This window comes from Chrysoperla carnea, chromosome 4, assembly GCF_905475395.1.
Source record: "Chrysoperla carnea chromosome 4, inChrCarn1.1, whole genome shotgun sequence".
In the NCBI taxonomy this organism is placed as follows: domain Eukaryota; kingdom Metazoa; phylum Arthropoda; class Insecta; order Neuroptera; family Chrysopidae; genus Chrysoperla; species Chrysoperla carnea.
In genome coordinates this window covers 45004816-45024279 of record NC_058340.1, presented here as the reverse complement: position 1 = coordinate 45024279, position 19464 = coordinate 45004816, and the positions used below count along the sequence as shown (strand labels likewise).

At 29.4% G+C, this 19464-nt stretch overlaps 3 protein-coding genes across 5 annotated transcripts; 2 read left to right on the top strand and 1 right to left on the bottom strand.

Moving 5' to 3' along the window:
* The first annotated feature begins 638 nt into the window (after positions 1-638).
* On the top strand, positions 639-2326 carry LOC123299117 (40S ribosomal protein S24). Its single transcript, XM_044881357.1, has 3 exons — positions 639-792; positions 1157-1303; positions 1981-2326. The coding sequence occupies exons 1-3, from the start codon at positions 790-792 to the stop codon at positions 2227-2229; spliced, it is 399 nt and encodes a 132-aa protein (XP_044737292.1). The 5' UTR covers positions 639-789; the 3' UTR covers positions 2230-2326.
* Positions 2327-9272: 6946 nt separating this feature from the next.
* Positions 9273-14140, top strand: LOC123299115 (S-methyl-5'-thioadenosine phosphorylase-like). Of its 3 annotated transcripts, none has more exons than XM_044881352.1 (5): positions 9273-9389; positions 10688-11001; positions 11539-11794; positions 12859-13068; positions 14011-14140. In XM_044881352.1, exons 1-5 carry the CDS (start codon positions 9288-9290, stop codon positions 14077-14079), a joined length of 951 nt encoding a protein of 316 aa, XP_044737287.1. In that variant the 5' UTR covers positions 9273-9287; the 3' UTR covers positions 14080-14140. The 3 variants fall into 3 exon arrangements, with proteins under 3 accessions (XP_044737287.1, XP_044737288.1, XP_044737290.1); XM_044881353.1 differs by lacking the exon at positions 14011-14140 and adding an exon at positions 13129-13222; XM_044881355.1 differs by lacking the exon at positions 9273-9389 and adding an exon at positions 9412-9560 and having other exon boundaries at positions 14011-14134.
* A 198-nt stretch (positions 14141-14338) lies between these two features.
* On the bottom strand, positions 14339-18286 carry LOC123299116 (adenine phosphoribosyltransferase). Its single transcript, XM_044881356.1, has 3 exons — positions 18038-18286; positions 17734-17971; positions 14339-16160 (listed from the first exon to the last, which is right to left on the bottom strand). The coding sequence occupies exons 1-3, from the start codon at positions 18127-18129 to the stop codon at positions 15945-15947; spliced, it is 546 nt and encodes a 181-aa protein (XP_044737291.1). The 5' UTR covers positions 18130-18286; the 3' UTR covers positions 14339-15944.
* Positions 18287-19464: the final 1178 nt, after the last annotated feature.

The following is a 19464-nucleotide window of genomic DNA, read 5'->3' as shown; positions in this document are numbered from 1 at the left end:
AAATATTCAATTCAAAGTTGATGACCGTTTACTAAAAATTAAAGTTGCTATGAAATTGTTAAGGACTATATTACAAAAGTAAGCATTAGGTAATTAACGCTTATTAGCAACAATAAAATATTTTTAACTTTGTCATAGATAAATTAATTCTTGTTTCCACCCCGAAAATCTAAATTAAGATTTTTATGTTATTCTTACGTTATACTTTTTAAATTTATAAGTATAATGACCAGTGAAAACAAACAATTGAATGAGTTAATTGTTGAAATACCATGAATAGACAGTGTTGATTACACTTTGAATAAAACATTTGAATGATGAATAAAAACTATTCTAAACATCTTATAATTTAATATTTAAAAATTATATTTTATGAATTTATTGTTATGTTATTTATTGTTATAGCTATTCCCGCTTTTATTTGTATTGTAGGAAATTATACTATTAGTATTGATGGATCATAGACTTCTAATCACTGATATATTCAAAACTAATTATTAAATTTATAAATTAATACTTCAAGAAAATTTCTTCAAATCTTATGGAAGATCAATTTTTGCAGTTTTATGTATACAATTCAAATATTTTAAATATTATTTTTGTATTTTATAATTTTTAAACATTTCAAAACATAAATGTTCTCTATGAACTATACATACACACCGAATGTGTAGAGAGTATACCGCACCATAGATAATATTCTTTTTTAGTCGTGTTTTACACGGAGCCGATTGGCGAATTTTAGATATTCTGTTTAATATAAAATAATTAAAGTGTTGAACATCCAAAATGGTACGTAATTTTATCGAATTGTATCTTTTCAATCTTTAATCTATTTATTAATTCAATATGAAAATATGATTTCTTATTTTCATTAAAATGTTCTCATGTGGCTATTTCTTTAATAATGTAACCTATGAAAATCAAAAAAAAATTAAAATGTGTTAAATTTGTGTTTGTATAAAATTTTAAGTTCGTGTAACTCAGTGGCTTATGATTTTGCACTTTATGTAAATATTTCATTAGAATCTAGTTTACTCAAGCCAGGCCATTTTGAGGTTAATTCGGTTTATGAAAAGCTTGAGATGCATGTAAATAAATTAAAGGTTATCACATAATGCTTGAGTTTTTAATAATGAATGTTTTCTTTTTTTAGACTGAAGGTACAGCCACAATTCGTACGCGAAAATTCATGACCAACCGACTTTTATGTCGAAAACAAATGGTATGTGATGTACTCCATCCTGGTCAACCATCAGTCAGAAAATCAGACATTAGAGAAAAATTAGCTAAAATGTACAAAGTAAGTATCTGGAATTTGTATCTCAACTTTTTTCCTAATAAATAATCAATTAATAGACCAATTCTTGTAATCGTGTTTTTAAAATTTCAAAAGTCAGAGCCTTCCGACGAATTCGCTAAGTTCGACAAAAACATCTAAACAGCTTTGTAAATATCTACGCTAAAGGCTAAACCTGCGCCCCGAATTTAATAACGAGTTTATTTTGAAATTACTCAATAATTAATCCGATAATCTTTTGAATTATTCACCCAATTCTTTGTTTTCGAAACAAATCCTATTTATTCAAATACTACTTTCAGAGTTTCTGAAAAGGCAAGAAATTTTCTAAAACTCGGTATTATATGGTTTAATGCCTCGATTTGAATACACATTTAATTTTTGTAGATCTCTTTTTAATCGTTTAGATAAAATTATTTTTGCTTTCGAAAGTGCTGACAAAACAGCAATAATTTTGCAAACATTCAAAAGACACGGTTTTTCAAATCAAATTGATTTTCGTCTAAATCTGCGGAAGCAGTGTAAATAGATTTGAAGGAGCTAAATTTCGGCTGTTGTTTGATTTTCTATTTTTTTCGTCTTACCATTTAAGTAAATCCTAGTATTGGTTTAATTACTTTTCGATAGAAATAAGGAACTTTACTGTAAATCGATTTTCAATTCAAACTTTTTATATTTAGGTAACACCTGATGTTGTATTTGTATTTGGTTTCCGTACAAACTTCGGTGGTGGTAAATCAACAGGTTTCGCTTTAATTTATGATACCTTAGATTGGGCAAAGAAATTTGAACCAAAACACAGGTTACAACGACATGGATTATATGAAAAGAAACAACAGACACGTAAACAACGTAAAGAAAGAAAGAACAGAATGAAGAAAGTACGCGGTACCAAAAAGAGTAAAGTTGGTGCAGCAACCAAAAAGTAGATTGTATTTTCTAATGTCATTTCAATTATACATTTTTTGTATTATTAATCGCAAACCTTTTCTCGTATTAAATTATGATTTTGTATACAAAAAATTTGTAATTGAATAAAAATATGTTTATAAAGTACAAAGCGTGTGTGTTTTATTTCAATGAATAGGCATAACTTTTTCAGAAAAGCAAACTGAGAAATTTGGAAAGGTGATTATGTGAATTTTTATAAAAATTGTTAAATTTGATGAAACTTTTTGTTTAATCAAAATGTACAGGCAAGTGTACACTAGGAAGAATTTAAATTAGATATTTTTACTATACCTTAACCTTAGGGGTTAATACTCGCGCTCCTCCATTGGGAATTTTATGATTTTTTTTTAATCTGCCTTTTAGAGGATTGTTGTCAGATTGGTAATAAAAAATTGAAGCTTTAATCTCGATCAGAAGAGCCTTGCCTAAATTAAATCATTGACAACATTATTCGTGGCTCCAAAGAGCCAGGGATTGTTTAAATTATGAACTCAGGAGTTAGGGTGTAAACATTATCTTGGCAACCTAGGCAGCCGTTTTATACTATGCTAGCCGAGAATTGATTCGATCCCAATCTAAATGTCGATTCAGTTTATTTTAATTACGAAAAATATTAAAAAAGGGTAGGAAATGGTTGCGATTGAAGGAATGTTTTAAATTTTCTATGGTTCTAAAAGTTAGCTTCACGGTTTTATGTTAACTATCAGCGACTTAAGCAGAAAGTCAAGAAATTAAGGGATAATAAAAATGATTGAAGTGAAAAGTAAAAATAAGTGTCATCATTTCACTCCAGCAGTTCATAATCAAATGAATCAAGATTGAACATGATAGTGTGATCACTGTGTCACCGTTGAATAAAATGTTTTTCCATTTATAATCAAATCAAAAATTTTAATTTTATTTTGTATTATCTGATATGTCGTTTAATGTTGAGGTTTGAACATAGTTCGATGGTTAGTTATGGCTAACAGACTATATTCAAAATCCTACACACGCTATCGAAATCGAGTTTGTTTTTTTATTTGAGTGTTTTGTACATTGATCAAGTTTATTTTGAAACGAAGAAGTCAACATTACCTTTGATGAATACATAAATTTAACGTCAGTGTATTATAACATATCCAAGCTAAATCAACTTAAACATTTTTGTAATGTTTTAGGCTTTAAAAAATATGGGATAAAGTTAAGGTAAAAGGTGTTTATTTATATATTTTTGGTAAATAGGTTTAACTCGTGATATTAAAATAAAATAAATTATATATAATAATACTTCATACAAAACCAAATACTTAAATCTAGACTATACAAAATATTAAAATTAAAAATGTACGGATCATGATCAAAATTTCCACATAAGATTGCCATTACAAGATACTGGTTTTTAATGATCTTGAACAGCAGATTACGAATCGCCAAGCTGTTTAGTTTTCAGTATTCATCCACTGTACGAATTTTTTCAATAATTGCATTGCATAATTTGCTAATTTTTCAAGAATACCAGGTTCCTCGTCGGTTGAAACGCCTGTACTGTATTCTGTATCTTCACCTTCCCCATTGAAAGCAATATCTTGTCTCTTAAATCTAAGAAACAAAAAATCTATTAATAAAAACTAAAATCACAGAGTAACAGAAATAGTGCTTTTAATTTTAACCTCTTGACTCCTGGTGTACAGAATGCTGAACAAAAACTTTTTACTCCTTCCGATTTGTTAGTAAATACAGTAGTAAAAGCCAAATGCGAAAAATATTTGTGCTCAGTAAACTGGGCATTGTTTATCATGACTTGTAAAATTTGTGATACAAATGTTTCATTTGGTTAAATTAAGTCACACGAAGACCTTTCTTGATATCTCATAAAATATGAACTTTAATTAAAAAGTCGTTTCCTACTTATCGAAAATAATTGATAACGTTAGTATTCGCCATTTAAAAGAATGCAGTTAACTTCAGCTTAGCCATTCTAAGAGATTGGTACAATGTAAACAGTAAATTTTAAGAATCAATAAAAAACTTCACCAACTCGGATTAGGGTGGGCGAAAATGCTTCAACAATACTCTTTCCTTTCAAATAATAGACGTTTAATAGAAAACTTCAGCTGCTTCGGAAAAGGTTCAAAATGTGTCAGGTGATCTCTCGTCAATGCTAAACTACCTTTACATATGTTTTAAAAAATGTAGATAATTGGAATGTTTAAGGAAAACATAATTGTAAAAAAAATTAATTATAATTGCAACTTTGCTACAACATTGCCATGAATCAAATTTTGCTACTACAAAAATTAGATCGATTATAGATTTTCAAACAATGCCAAATCGAGCAATTTTTCAAAAATTTGAAACTAATTTTTAGGACTCAGTTGTCAAGAATATTGAAACTATTTCTTCAATATTTTTTAATGAAAAATTTACAGTGGAATATTATAGGATAAAATATAATAAAATATGTGATGTAACTTTTATTCCTTTAAAATTGGAATCCCTCCCCCCTCTCACTTTAAAATCAAGCAATATAAAAACCAACTTAGTGGGTCTCCATCAATACTTGCAACGAAAAATAATTTCGAACATTTGTTGAGAATGGAAGGGAGTTTCATTAAAGATTTTTAATTTTGAAAATGTTTAAAAATCTATTTAACGATAGACCAAACGATGAGACGCTCGAAAATAAAATTATGTATGCTTTTGTTTTATGGATAGAAAGTTTAAATGAAATATGAGACTTTTTTAAAAAAATTTTTTTATGTTTACATAATAAACTTACCTTGTAATATGCTGATTTTCCAAATTTTCATTGTTATTGTCTGTTAAAGGTGACTGAAAAAGCAATAGCGATTGATTACAAACTAACAAATAACTCATATTGGATTTGAATGTTTAAAAACTTACTGCATTTAGTTGACAATACAGTAATTGTAGAATTACTACAATCAACAAAAATATTAATGTTTGTTTTACTGTCATTGTTATGTTATATGTTCACTTATTATAAAAAATAGCTGATACAGCGACAAGAATACCTGTATTTATACTTACCGGAAGTCAATCATCTACTTGGTTTTTTTTATAACAGCTACGTTCTTTTATTAATTATAGTTTGTATAGCCCAAGAGACGACATGTTAGGATGTCCATATACTGGGAAGCCATAACATTTCAGGAATTTTGGTAAGAAACTTGGAAATAAATTGTTGAAATGTGCGGAATAAAAAAAATTACTAAGGCATAATCTTTTAGTAAAAAGTTTCACATACAGGCAGGTGGTCTAAAATTATCGCATTAGAAAGGCGATCGATATAGACGAAAATCTAAGAAAAATGTTCCTTGGCAGTTTTTGAATCCAATATTCTATTTACAAGATTCATATTAGTCGAATTGAAATTTGTATTATAACCAAATTAGAAAATAAAACTACAATATATCATCTCGGTATTTGTTTAATATTTAAAAATATATTTACGTTTTAAATTTTAAAAAACAGTTTTTTTTTTGTTTTTATCGAATAACTTCAAACTTTGTATTTGCAAACAAATACAGACAATTGCAAACCATTTTATATTCTTTTACAACTTTCACGGTTGTTTTCAAAAATTTCAATTTGAGTAATATTAATCAAGAAATGTAAAATTAAAAACGATAATTAACGAAGCCCCATTTGGTCAATATTACATCCAAAGATTGTAAAGGAGCTTTCTTCTAAGAATTTCATCCTCTATATCATTCTGCTACTCCAATGCGGCAGCTTTGGAACACCTCATATATCCTCGTGAATTTGAGTCGGGCTTATATGTACTTCGGTTGGAGGAGATAACATATTGGATAAATGAGAGCGCCGGTAAATAATTATGTTAATTTTTATACTTATATTCAATATTTACATGAGAATGTATTCAGTTTAGTCTAAAGTTTTTAACGCTAAGAAGTATTGATAAAATTAGTTCATTTCGAACAAAAGAGAAAGAAAAGTAAATTTTAAACAGCGTGTTCTATTATTAAAAAGTGATTTTGAATTGGTAAATGAGAAAAATCGATCATGACTCAATGATACCCTTAAAAATCTAGACACAACGAGCTATACTGAGCAATCAGTTCAGGTAAATGCAGCTAATATAATATTTATAAAAATATCGTGTCACGATGTATGTTTGGGATAAACTCCCAAACTACTGAACCAAATCTGATCAAATTTCGTAACTCTCTACAATTTTCCCCGACTAAGGCGAATTTTCAGGGGGTTACATTTTGTATGAAAGTCGGGCAGCTAGTAGACTAAAAAACGTTAATACATATTATGTATCAAATAATACATACATAAAAATATCTTTAATTGAACAGTTGTAAAAATTATATACAATTCAAAAATTGTCATCCAAGTATATGCAGGATATTTAAACAATTAACTCGGTTAGTTATTATTTTCACTTAGGTATGTAATCTTCAATTGAATTTTTTTAAAAACTAAATTAAGCTTTGACTTGAGTAAAGATGAGTCAAAAAGTACAAAATAATCTTTAAATGCAATATAAAATTTAATGTAATAATTTAATTCAATCGAGAGCGTGTAGGTGAGCTCTCAACATACATTTTCATAATTCCTCTAAAAGATTTCGAGAATTCCCCGCTTTTTAAATTAAATTTTACATTGCAACTAAAATTTCTTGAACTTCTGGTCCACATGAATCTATATACCTTGGAAGGGATGAATAAATGGCATGGATGAAGATCTAAAAAGATTGATGTCAGAAATTGCAGGAGGAAAACAAACTGATATAGGCAAGCATTGAAAAATGTCATTCGGGGCAATTGTAAATTAACTTTTCAGTCCGCATTTTTATAAAATGTGTTATCTTAATTTTATTACAGTCAAAAAATAATGTTTTACAATATTCGATCTCAGTGTTTAGCTATAATTCAGTTGATAAAAAGATTTATGAGTTCCTCGTGAATTTTTTAATAAAACTATATTTACTTTTTGCTTGACCTTGACAAAATATTATAGTGACATTGCAAATTACGTTTATTTAAAATGATATGGTATTATAATATGCATTAATATGTTATTAGAATCATCATAACATAACAATATGTCAATATTACCATTATTATTATAGAAATTAATATCCAGCTATGATTCTTGAATTCCGGTTCTGTTCGTGGTATCCAATTATTATCATAATTGGAACATCATCATTGTATAATTATCGTTGTCGAATATTACTAATAACCAAAGTATCTACATAGATTTTTATACCATGTATATATGAAATATACATAGTATATTAAATTTAGTCCCAAGTTTGTAACGCTTAAAAATATTGATGCTACGAACAAAATTTTGGTATAGGTGTTCATAGAATCATCTAATTAGTCCATTTCCGGTTGTCTGTCCACCTGTCCGTCTGTCTGTCAACACGATAACTCAAAAACAAAAAGAAATATCAAGCTGCAATTTTTATAGCGTACTCAGGACGTAAAAAGTGAGGTCGAGTTCGTAAATGAGCAATAAAGGTCAACTGGGTCTTGGGTCCGTAGGACCCATCTTGTAAACCGTTAGAGATAGAACAAAAGTTTAAATGTAAAAAGTGTTCCATATAAACTAAATAGGTGCAAATTTTATAGTATACATGGGAATATCAGTTATGTGTGTGTGGCTATTTAAAAATGGACATTTTTAAATTTATTTTCTTTTTACTCACGTGAAGTCAAAAAACAAATGACTGCGTCATCAACACTGTCTATACATGGTATTTCAACAATTAACTCAGTCAGTTGTTTGTTTTCACTTGTAATATGTACATATTACATATGAATAATAAAGAAATAGAATATACTTTACTGAACAAAATTTTGCAAAACACGAAAATTGAATTAAAAAAAAAACAGATCTGCAAATAAATTGTAATTTTTAAAATTTCTAGTTTCATACTTATAATTTAATGTATTCTCTAGGATATTTTTTAAAGTATCACAGATTTTTCTGTGCAGTGAATATGTTCCGATATTACTGTAAATACTGTGACAATGATTCCAGAAAGCAATCGTTTCACGCTTATCCTTAATTATACAACAAAACAAACTACAAAGTTTATATAAAAAAGTAGGAAAACTATCGCAATTATAAAAGACTCGGGGGGCAAATATGGAACAGCACATTAAGATGTATAATAAGTAGGCATCTTTAATATTTTTATTCTATAAAAAAAATCAACTGATTTTTATATATTACAGAGTATCGTTTACATTTTTTGTACTCGTAGCGCTGACATCTAAGCGTTAAAATCGGTAAAATCATATGACTGTGTATACAGAATGTACCAGAAGTAACTTTTTGTTAATCAGGTAGAAATTAAAATTCTAAGACGAAAAGTCCTCTTCCATTTTTTGATCCGATGCACGGATAGTTAGCTATTAATTAAAATAGACAGCCATAAGCGCGCTATAGCGGCTTATTTGTCATGGCTTATTGAGAAAAATAGAAAATTTACTATAGCAACTTGTTATTAGTTTACATTTTGACAGTAATTTGGAGTGTTGTAATGCGTGGAAAAAAGTTGTTCATTTTTACCGTAGCACTTTTACCCTAATGAATTCATTGCAACACTCCAAATTGCTGCCAAAATGTAAACTAATAACAAGTTACTATAATAACTTTTTTAATTTTCTATTTTTCTCGAAAAGCCATGACAAATAAGTCGCTAATCGCGCTTTTGATTGGCTGCAGCCTATTTTAATTAATAACTAACTATCCTTGTATCTGATCAAAAAATGGAAGAGGCTTTTCATCTTAGAATTTTATTTTCTACCTGATGCAACAAAAGCGTGCATACTGCATTACTCTGGGACACCCAGTGTATACAGTGGTCACAGTCGCACAGATTTGAACATAGCCCCTTTCCCCAATTAAGTATGTTCTTTTTGCTTACACTTTTTACACTCGATATAAGTAGTAAAAGATAGTCTTATAATATAGTAGATAGCAATATCCTTTTCTATTTTTACCGAGTGTAAAATGTGTAAACAAAATCAAAAAAGAACATCCTATGAAAAGTACTTATTATAGACATAGAACGATATCCTGTTCCCTGAATGTCAACAACTTATTCCTGAACGCAGATTATAATTTATTGTTGCTGATATCAAAGTTTAAAAGTTAGGTTATAAGATAAGATAATATGAAGGTCTAACTGATTATATCTTCCATTTCGTTGTAGATATCCTTTTCTCAATTTAACAAACTCTTTTTAATTGTAATATTTTTAACTGAATTGTTATTATTTAACGTGTTGACAATAATTAAAATGACTGTTGTAAAGGTATGACTATATATATTGTTTATAAGCATGTTGTTTGTGAAATACTCCCTAATAAAATATGTGATAGTATCAAAAAATTGCTTATTTTTTCATATCCTAAGCCTAAGCGGTAGAAGATTGATTATCGTCATCACAGATTATAGTTTTTATACCATGTATATATGAAATATACATAGTATATTAAATTTCGTCCCAAGTTTGTAACGCTTAAAAATATTGATGCTACGAAAAAATTTTTGGTATAGGTGTTCATAGAATCACCTAATTAATCCATTTCCGGCTGTCCCTCCGTCCGACCGTCCGTCTGTGGACACGATAACTCAAAAACGAAAAAAGATATCGAGCTGAAATTTTTACAGCGTACTCAGGACGTAAAAAGTGAGGTCAAGTTCGTAAATGAGCATCATAGGTCAATCGGGTCCAAATGAAATAAAAACTTCAGAGTTTTCTACTTAAGTGAGTAATGCGAGTCATTTTACAAATTTATTAAAATTTTGAGCATCCGTTGATTTATTATTATTTAATTGATTATTCAGTTAATCGATTCAAAAATCTGAAAGAAATCAAGTTAGTATAGTACCTGCTGAACGCTTTGAACAGAAATTTTTTGAACCGATCGTTGGACAGATCTTTAAAAATAAAATAAAAGTTGATAAGTGTGCTACTTATCCGAATATTCTCGGACATTCAAAAACGTGGATAGTCAATGGACCAGAAGAGAGGGCAATAAGTTAGAGTTATAAAATGTAAAAAAAAATCAAATTTGCGAAGGCGAAAAATAATGTGAACCCCGCGGGCTGATGTAGTTCGATATTTTATACGGGAATTATAAATCGGGAAATAAATAACTGACATTTGACTAAACTTTTACGGTTCTTTACGAGGAGCAGCTTTTTGGAGGTTCGCTTTAAAAAACTCGTAGTATGACTGAAGTATTTTCTAACAAAGGCCAATCACGATTTCATTAAATTCATTAAGCAGTTTTGTCACTTATCGCTTTAATGTTGATTCACCACTTGCGACGCTGTGGTGTGAGCTTTTTTTTCTGCAAATTCAGCCAGTTTCTTTAGTTTGACAATAATATAATTAGGTTGTTATCTAAGCTAATTTTTGTGTTATTTATTTAGATAGGAATAATTGGTGGTACTGGACTAAATAATCCTGATATTTTTGAAACATGCGAAGAAATACAAGTTAAAACACCATACGGAGAACCTTCGGCTCCTTTAATCCAAGGTAAAATTAAAGGTGTCGATTGTGTACTCTTACCACGCCATGGCCGAGGACATACTATAATGCCAGGAAAAATTAATTATAGAGCTAATATATCAGCATTAAAGCAAGTTGGTTGTACACATGTATTAGTTTCTACTGCGTCTGGTTCGTTGCGAGAAGAAATTAAACCTGGTGATATCGTCATTCTAGATAATTTTATTGATAGGTAGTTAAACATCGCTGTCGAATATAGAAGAAAGGAGAGGAATTGAAATATATAATTTACAATTTGTTTTAGCATCTTACACTAAAATTGGATTGAGATTTGTTTTTACATGAAAAGTTTAGTAATATGATTATCTCTTACACGTAGTGGCTATTAAATCGTGTTTTAATTTTGTAAAATTCTGGTTGCTCTTATCTAAGATAACAAATCAATGATACTAATTCTTGGGAACTTGGACGGTATAATCAGAACATGTTAGATTTTCAAAATTAATCAATGTTTCCTTGGCATTTTATTTTACAACTTCTTCAGCTGATTTTTGTAACTTACTTAAAAATTCTGACAATTATATCAAATTAGACTAATGGAAATGTATTGTAGCTTTGTAATTAGATAACTGTACAAAACAGTGCTAAACAAAACGAAATGCTAACAAAAATATTTCGACGAAGCAATTCCTCTGCTTGCTACTATATTTAATGATGATTCTTGATACAGAATTTTTGAAGAGCATTAATTTTATTAAAACTCATTTAGAACTCAAGGAAGAGCACAAACATTGTATGATGGAGCAGAAACTTCACCGAATGGTTTATGCCACATTCCAATGGAGCCTGCATTTTGTCCTAAAACTAGAGATGTTTTAATTGAAACAGCTAAAGAATTGAATATGCCATTTCATCCTACTGGCACGTGTGTAACAATTGAAGGACCTCGATTTTCTAGCAAAGCAGAAAGCCTTATGTTCCAACAATGGGGTGGTGAAATCGTTAATATGACTACAGTTCCTGAGGTAGGTTGTAGGATAAGTTTAAATAAGAAATACTTGAGTGTACTTTTTTTTCATCATATTTAACATTGATGTTAAAAAATGTTAAAATTTTTAAAATATATTCGTAAATGTCCAAAGTAAAGGCTAGTTATCTTCGTTTGTAAAGGTATAACATTATAGAAGCTGTACCCTTAGTTAGTAGGTCGCTAGCTCAGTATGCCAGTGGTTATGGGTTTAATTCCCACCATATCTAACATTGCTTTTAAAAAATGTTAACGTAATCTATAAGCTGAAAATTTAGGTACAGTGGTTGGAAAAATTACCCATCGATCCGAGTCGCACGCGATTAATTCTGTTGTTTGCCGAAAGGTTACAAACTCCTTCTTAACAATTTTTCGCCAATATCAGAAATCTGTGGATTGCAGTTAATGTATATGTTGCAGTCAAAACTCTTAACCGGTCAAAACTACTTTTAACTGGCAAAATCAGTCAAAAGCACTTTTAATCGCAGGCTTTTGACTGTTTTTGACTTTTGACTGTTATGTCAGTCAAAAGTAGGTCCAATGAATCTGGTCAAAAGTGGTTTTGATTAAGTGATCTTTACTTCCATTATTTTAACTTCAATTAAAGTTAATAATCATTAACAAAACTATAACGTAATTGTCTTTTTTCGTCATTTTATTGTCAATTTTTTAAGTAGGTGCTTGTTACTTTTTCGTTGTACTAAACCTTTGTAATATAAACTATTTCGCAAAATTAAATAAATAAAAAATTTTATTTGCATTCCAAACAATTAAAAGTAAAATTGACTGACTCTCTAGCGAGGTTACATATCAAAACAACTCGGTACAAAAACAAAACTCATTACAAAAACGCAATCACAGGGCTAACCAAAAAGCCAAAAAACCCGAAGATCCGCACTAACTCTATCTCATTAAATGTATGGTCAACCCGTGGGTGAGTGAATGAACGCAATCGCACGGTATATCACCAAGCGCCATATCAAAATGTTCAGCCTAAAATAATTTATTTTCAAGATTTGGTGATATTTATGACTAAATTTCTTGAATTAATATTTATTGCAGGTTGTTTTAGCTAAAGAGGCAGGTCTTTGTTATGCGGCTGTTGCTTTAGCTACTGATTATGATTGTTGGCGATCAACTGGTGAAAAAGTGAGTGTGGAAAACGTATTGATAATGTTCAAAAAAAATATTCAAAAAGTATGTGATGTAATAATTCAAAGCATTCCAAAAATTGCTGAATTAGATTGGACAGACACTATTGTTGATTTACAGGTAAAATAATAGCAAACAGTTAATTTTATTTCATATAAAATATTATATTTTTATTTACAGAAAACTGTTAGTTTGAGTGTTATGCTACCTCATTAAGAAAACTCTATCACTCAGAAAATTCGAATACTTTTTTTATAATAACGACCTTGTAATTATTTACATAATAAAATTAATTTCTCTCAATAAAAGATTTTTCGAAATTTTTAATTTTGTTTAATTTTAGTAACCTTAAATTTATTTGTAAATTTAATATGAATTTGGCAGTCCTTTCTAAAAAAAATTGATTTATTCGGAAAATTGAACTTCCACAAAAATTCGGAACTTCCACCGTCCGTTTTCGAAAAAATGTTGTGGATAACTCAACGGATTCGACAGAAATTATTTACGGTGTGCAATGTTTTTGACGTCTGTAGGTCTGACCCCTTGATTATTGAGCATTTGTTCAGGTATGTCCTGTACAAAATTTGAGAATAATAAAGAATGTGCCTATGATTGATAGTGTACTTTTCTTAAACTCCTCTCTGTTCTTTGATAAAGTAAATAAAAATGTTTGTTTGGAGGATGTTGTAAGTTTGGTTATTTTGAATACATTCAGAATTTTTTGTCAGAGTCGGATTACTGGAATTGTATTAAAAAAATTCATGTATGTATGTAAATATACCATTTTTAAGTGATTGTACTATCATAAGAGTATGGAGCGATGTGGAAAAGGCGGAGGGGGGATATCGGATTACTGAACCTTACTGAATTACTAAATTCAGATCTCTGAGACTACAAATTCAAAAGCATTCAAGAAGAACTCCTATCTATTAAGGATTTACATTTCAAAATTTCTAACAATTTTCAAAAATGACCGTAAAAAAGGTACCAATAACGAAAATTAATGCATGATAAATCGACATATTTCCTTTCCTTAACTTTCCTACTGTTCTTATTTTTCAGGATCCACTGTTACCATGCTGCAGTATCAGATTGAAGAGGTATTGCTTTTGTTCGAATAAGTTTGGATAGAAGAGCACCTCATTTCCTTTAATTGTTTAGTTTTTAATTGATATACCAAAACATATAGCGCCAGGACTTAACCCGTTAACTATCAGACCTATTGAGTATTGAGACAATTCGGTGATCAAAAATACACCTAGCTGCTGCTATCTGGGTTAGTCCATTCATAATGGATACTTAAAGTTAATAAAAACAAAATATTTATACAAAATAACAATATATTTAACAAAATTTTTATTTACAATATTATTAAAAATTTAAGGCACAAAATTTCTTTGTACATTTTTGATAATTTTTTTAATTAGCGAATTCGGTTTCCGTCGTTGCTTGTCGGTGGTAATATTGAACGTACCCAAGTACTCAAGATATCATTCCGAAAGTATCGTGACAATGACCAGAGTTGCCAAAATTTTAAAAGAATAATTCGTTCGAAATATCAAGCATCGGACAAAAACCGAATACGCTATAGTTTAAAACAGTCATTAGATCAAAACGATTATTTTTATGAATTGATTGCATTTTGAAGCCATATTGCGCATGGTGTATTTTAATTACACCTTATTGTAAACCACAAAAAAAAGACTAAGCGCCTCGTACAACGAAAATGCACAAAGGCTTAAATTCTGTTGTCGTATTTCATCTGAAAATTTTGTTCTGTAATATTAAAACACTCAATTTTATATTAAGATAATTCCTAAGAATATACATGTTTTACCATTCTCTTAAAAATTTGAAAATATGTCCTTTACACAAGGAGGAAGTTTTAATAACGTATTTTCGTTTATTCTCAGCTTAAAAGCACTGAGTCTAAAATGGTCAAAATAGCGACTCTGTTAAATTTTCTGAAAGACGGGCATACTGACACTTAATGGAAGGAAATTTGTAATTTTTCAATTAATAGTTGTTCTTTGTTTTAAGTGTAGAATTCCAATTTCTCTTTGATTTTATGCAAGATCAATTACATCCATGGTTGCCATCCCGCTTATATTACTTTGGTTACGCTAATAACCAATTACCCTCAAAGAGCAAACTTTAATCAAAATGTTTTTATTGCGGTCCATCTTCATCATCATCTTAAGTAGGAACAAGATACTACTTTTTTGGTACATGGTTGGTTCAGTGGTAGAATGCTCGCCTGCCCCGCGGGCTGCTCCAGATTCGTTTCCCGGACTATGCATAAAAAATGTAGGCTCTTTTTCCTATATAAGATGATGATGAAGATAGACAGCAATGAAAATAACTTGATTGAAGTTTGAAGTTCACTCTCTGAGGGTAATTGGTTATTATCGTAAACTTTAAGTAAAATATGCGGGATGGTAACCACGGATCTCATTGATCTTGCATAACCTACAACGTCCTTATTTTGTTATACTATTTAATATCACAATTCTTACTTAGTATGGTAAAATAATTTCTACCCACTGTAATTAAAAAAACTACTGATCTGGCAGGAACAACGTCTGACAAAAAAGTTTTGTGACCTCTAATCGTTTAAATCTTGTAAACGTTTATTAAAATACCTAAACTTAGATGTTTTCACAAAAATTGATTAGCTAAATTTCTCTACGATTGAAATCTTACTTTGAATCATTACTACGTTTCCTGGAAATAATCTTAATATAAACTCATGTGATGCAATAATTCATAATGACTGGTCTGTTTACGCTTTAAAAATAGCTTAAAACTTTTAAAATGGCAAAGGGAATGTCATATTGGAATGTTTTACTAGCTATTTAAAGCAATATTCATTTTTGAAGCAATTTATTTAAAAAAATTCTGAAGTCATTCGGATTTATTAAAAAACATCAAAAAGCTTTATGATATATCTTAATTAAAAAATTTGGATTGAGCGTACGTATATCATATTATTACTTTCAATACTTAACTAAAGTATGTATTGGTGCATTAATTTTGTCACGACCTTTTAAATCCACCAATTCCATAATTGCTAAACAGCATGATACCTTGGCACCCGATTTTTCAATTAATTGACAAGCTGCTGCTAAAGATCCTCCAGTTGCTAACAAATCATCCACAATTAATACTCGTTGATCAGTCGTTATTTGGTCTGCTTGAATTTCAAATATCTCCTAAAATTAATAAATACAAATAATATCTGTTATTAGGTCCGGATAAAATATAGATGTAATAACCCCATTACCAAATAAAAGGATTACTTATCACAAAATAGGGTTACTAAACCTCGAGTTTTTAACTTCCGACGCAAAAAGAGGGGTGTTACAAATTTATCCGCTATGTGTATCGATCTGTCTGTCTGTGGCAACGTAGCTCCCAAACGGATGAATCGATTTTTGTTTTTGTTCGATGGATCGAGAGTGTTCTTAGCTATGTTTCAAGAAAATAAATTCAGTTTGGAAAGGGCTACAAGGAAAAAACTGCATTTGTGGGAAGTTTTTTTTTTTAATTGTAGTTTTGAAACTTCAGACAAATTAAGTTTTACACACGCCCAGCATTGAAAACAATCTTTAGATTTTTCGATTCGTAAAAAAATAAAAAATGTTCTCTTTCGTATAATATTTTAAATGGCTAGGTTACTTGTTATTGCGAGAAAATTATATTTACTTATAATGCACTTACTGACTCTTTGATTTTATATTTAAGCACGAACAACAATTATTAACTATTAAATGGATAAATTAATCGGTTATTTATCTATTTTGTTTAATTTTTGTAAATATATCCACTGGAAATGAACTTTCTACTTTAGTATTTACATATTTGAATAAATATCTCCAAATATATTCGGGCCACTTCGGAGATCAGTGAGTGAATCTCTAGACTCCCATAGTGTGATCAAATAAAAAAAAATGGCGTCATTTTTTAGATAATTCTGAGTACGGAGAAAAAAATTGAATTAAGTAGATAATTATGATACAAATTGAAGAAACTAATATCGAACATTTTTTGATGGTCGTAAAGGGTCCAAAAAAAATGGTAGAATGGCCTAATCCAGTCTTTCGCGTCAGACACCGTCGGATTGAGTTATTTCTTTAACTATTGAAGCATATGATCACGTAAAAAAAATAGCGCGTTACCCCACCACAACTTTTTTAGGGCTATTTTACAAAAGTCCTTTTTTTTTTGCAATCAGCTGCGGTTTGCAAAAAGTATACATTCGATCTTGCTGAAACTTCTGTGTGTGATACTTCATGGGCACAAAAGCTACAATATATTTAAATCTCAGCTTTTAATCTTTAAAACAACAAGAGTTATGAATTTTTGAAATTTCGAACAAAATCGATAGTTTTTTGCAATTTGTCGGAACATTGATGGACCAATCGGGTTCATTCGCAGATCATTTTTTTGTCTTTTTATGGCGCCTAAACTTATTAAAAGCTCTTTTATTTTTAACTCAATCCGACGGTGTCTGACCCGGTCTGACGGCGAAAGACCGGATTAGGCCACTTTACCATTTTTTTTGGACCCTTTCCGACCATCAAAAAATGTTCGATTTTAGTTTCTTCAATTTGTATCATAATTCGAACTCAGAATTAAAAAATTCAAAAAATTAATTCGATCACACTACCATATTTTAACGCGTTCTTTGTTGCGATCCAAAAATTATTACATATTTTTAAAATTATTTCATTTAAAAAATATATCTTACAAAGATTTATTAGACATTCATTCACTCATACTTACTTTACCATATTCCAATGTGTATTCAATCGACTCGAGTTTTCCAGGTAATTTTCCTTTTTTCCGAATTGGTACAAATGGAATCTCTAAATCTAACGCAATCAATGGTCCAAATAAAAATCCTCGAGATTCTAAACCAACAACAATTTCAATTTTTGGTGAAATAGATTTTGCATATTCCACAACCAATTCTTTTAAAATTCGGAAAGCAGTTGGATTTTTTAATAGGGCAAATATATCTCTAAAATTTTTATAAATTTTAAATTAAATTTTTTTGGTAATAGTTATAAATTTTGTATACACGTACCGAAATAAAATTCCAGGCTTAGGAAAATTTGGATAACTGGTAATATTCCCTTTTAAATATTCAATTTTTTCTTTTTTACTACACTCAGCCATTTTTAAGGAGTTGGTATGTTCAACTATATTCAAAACAGTTTAGCTATTCATTTATTTCGTATTTTTATTGATCTAAATTCAATTTTATCAAATATTCTTATCTAAAAGAGAGTATTATCTCGTTTTTCTTATGAATTATGATTGCATGTGATTACTATCAAATTCAAAGTATCAATTGCTTTATTGCTTAGTTTATGCAACTCTCGATCTAGTAAGGAGAGTTTTCATTTGTATTTTTTTTTAGTACCTTAATAATGCTAATTAAACATTATTGAATTACTAGTACCTATTTATATATCATGAAATGTAATGAAATAATTATGAATACCTAATTTATTAATATAAATCTCAAGGTCTTTTTATTTAAAAAAAAAAACAACGCAACTGTGACAATTCTCTTAAACAGAGCAGGATATCACAGTACTAAATTTATGTATTAAGTATTATTCGATTCACTATCACTCTGTGATTCATTTTTTTTACTCATTCGCTCATTCTTCATCTAAGATACCTATGTAGTCTTTTCACGCACTAATTTCCATGCGGAAATGAGGTTAGTTTCTATATTAACATAAGCTGACAAGTTTTAGTATAATGTGCATCATGGTTTGTGTGTTAATTGTCAATTGCACAGGCCATTGCAGGACAATTTCAGAGTTTAAAGCACGAACGAAATGAGTGTTTTTAATGCTTGAGTGAGTAATAGACAATTCGCTCGAGTTGCACACAAAATATTTTTTACCATTTTGGGATTACCCCTTTCTTTGTACATGATTGTTCCTCACCACATGCTAAACAACTAATTGATAAATCAAGCGCGCCAAGTAAATTTTGCACAATCAATCACGAAGATACTAATAATCCTCAAATTGTAATAATAATAATTATCATAATTGTGAGACCTTTTTTCGGGTATAGACACCCTGATCAAAAACTTAGAACAAATGCTTACACTCTGGTAGACGTGAATGGGCAAGGCCCGAAGCTTTTTCTACTCTTACTAAGTATACTATATATACTTATAGTAATTGTAATAGTATATACTTTAATTTCCAACTTGTCTATGATGATATATTTTGTAAGATCATCTCCTGCTCTATAAAATATGTCATTAATTTATGTTTATAAAATATTTATTAACAATGTTTAAATAAAAAATAACTTAAAAAAAGTAAGTACATGTTGCTATGAGTTAATGGTTCCATAAGTATATTATTTCTAAAGAAAAGATTAATAGTAAATTCAAAATAAAAATGTCAAAATTTAAACAGCCCGGTATATTACCCTTAATACTGTTTTTAGCTCTATCTACCCAATATTAATTGAACTGAAAAA

Coding starts and splice junctions, on each gene's coding strand:
- LOC123299117 (XM_044881357.1), top strand. Junction 1,304..1,980: donor AATTAGCTAAAATGTACAAA/GTAAGTATCTGG, acceptor TTTTATATTTAG/GTAACACCTGATGTTGTATT.
- LOC123299115 (XM_044881352.1), top strand. CDS start 9,288: ATGAAAAGTACTTATTATAGACATAGAACGATATCCTGTTCCCTGAAT. Junction 9,390..10,687: donor TATTGTTGCTGATATCAAAG/TTTAAAAGTTAG, acceptor TTATTTATTTAG/ATAGGAATAATTGGTGGTAC. Junction 11,002..11,538: donor CTAGATAATTTTATTGATAG/GTAGTTAAACAT, acceptor AAACTCATTTAG/AACTCAAGGAAGAGCACAAA.
- LOC123299116 (XM_044881356.1), bottom strand. CDS start 18,129: ATGGCTGAGTGTAGTAAAAAAGAAAAAATTGAATATTTAAAAGGGAAT. Junction 17,972..18,037: donor AAGCCTGGAATTTTATTTCG/GTACGTGTATAC, acceptor TAAAAATTTTAG/AGATATATTTGCCCTATTAA. Junction 16,161..17,733: donor ACACATTGGAATATGGTAAA/GTAAGTATGAGT, acceptor TATTAATTTTAG/GAGATATTTGAAATTCAAGC.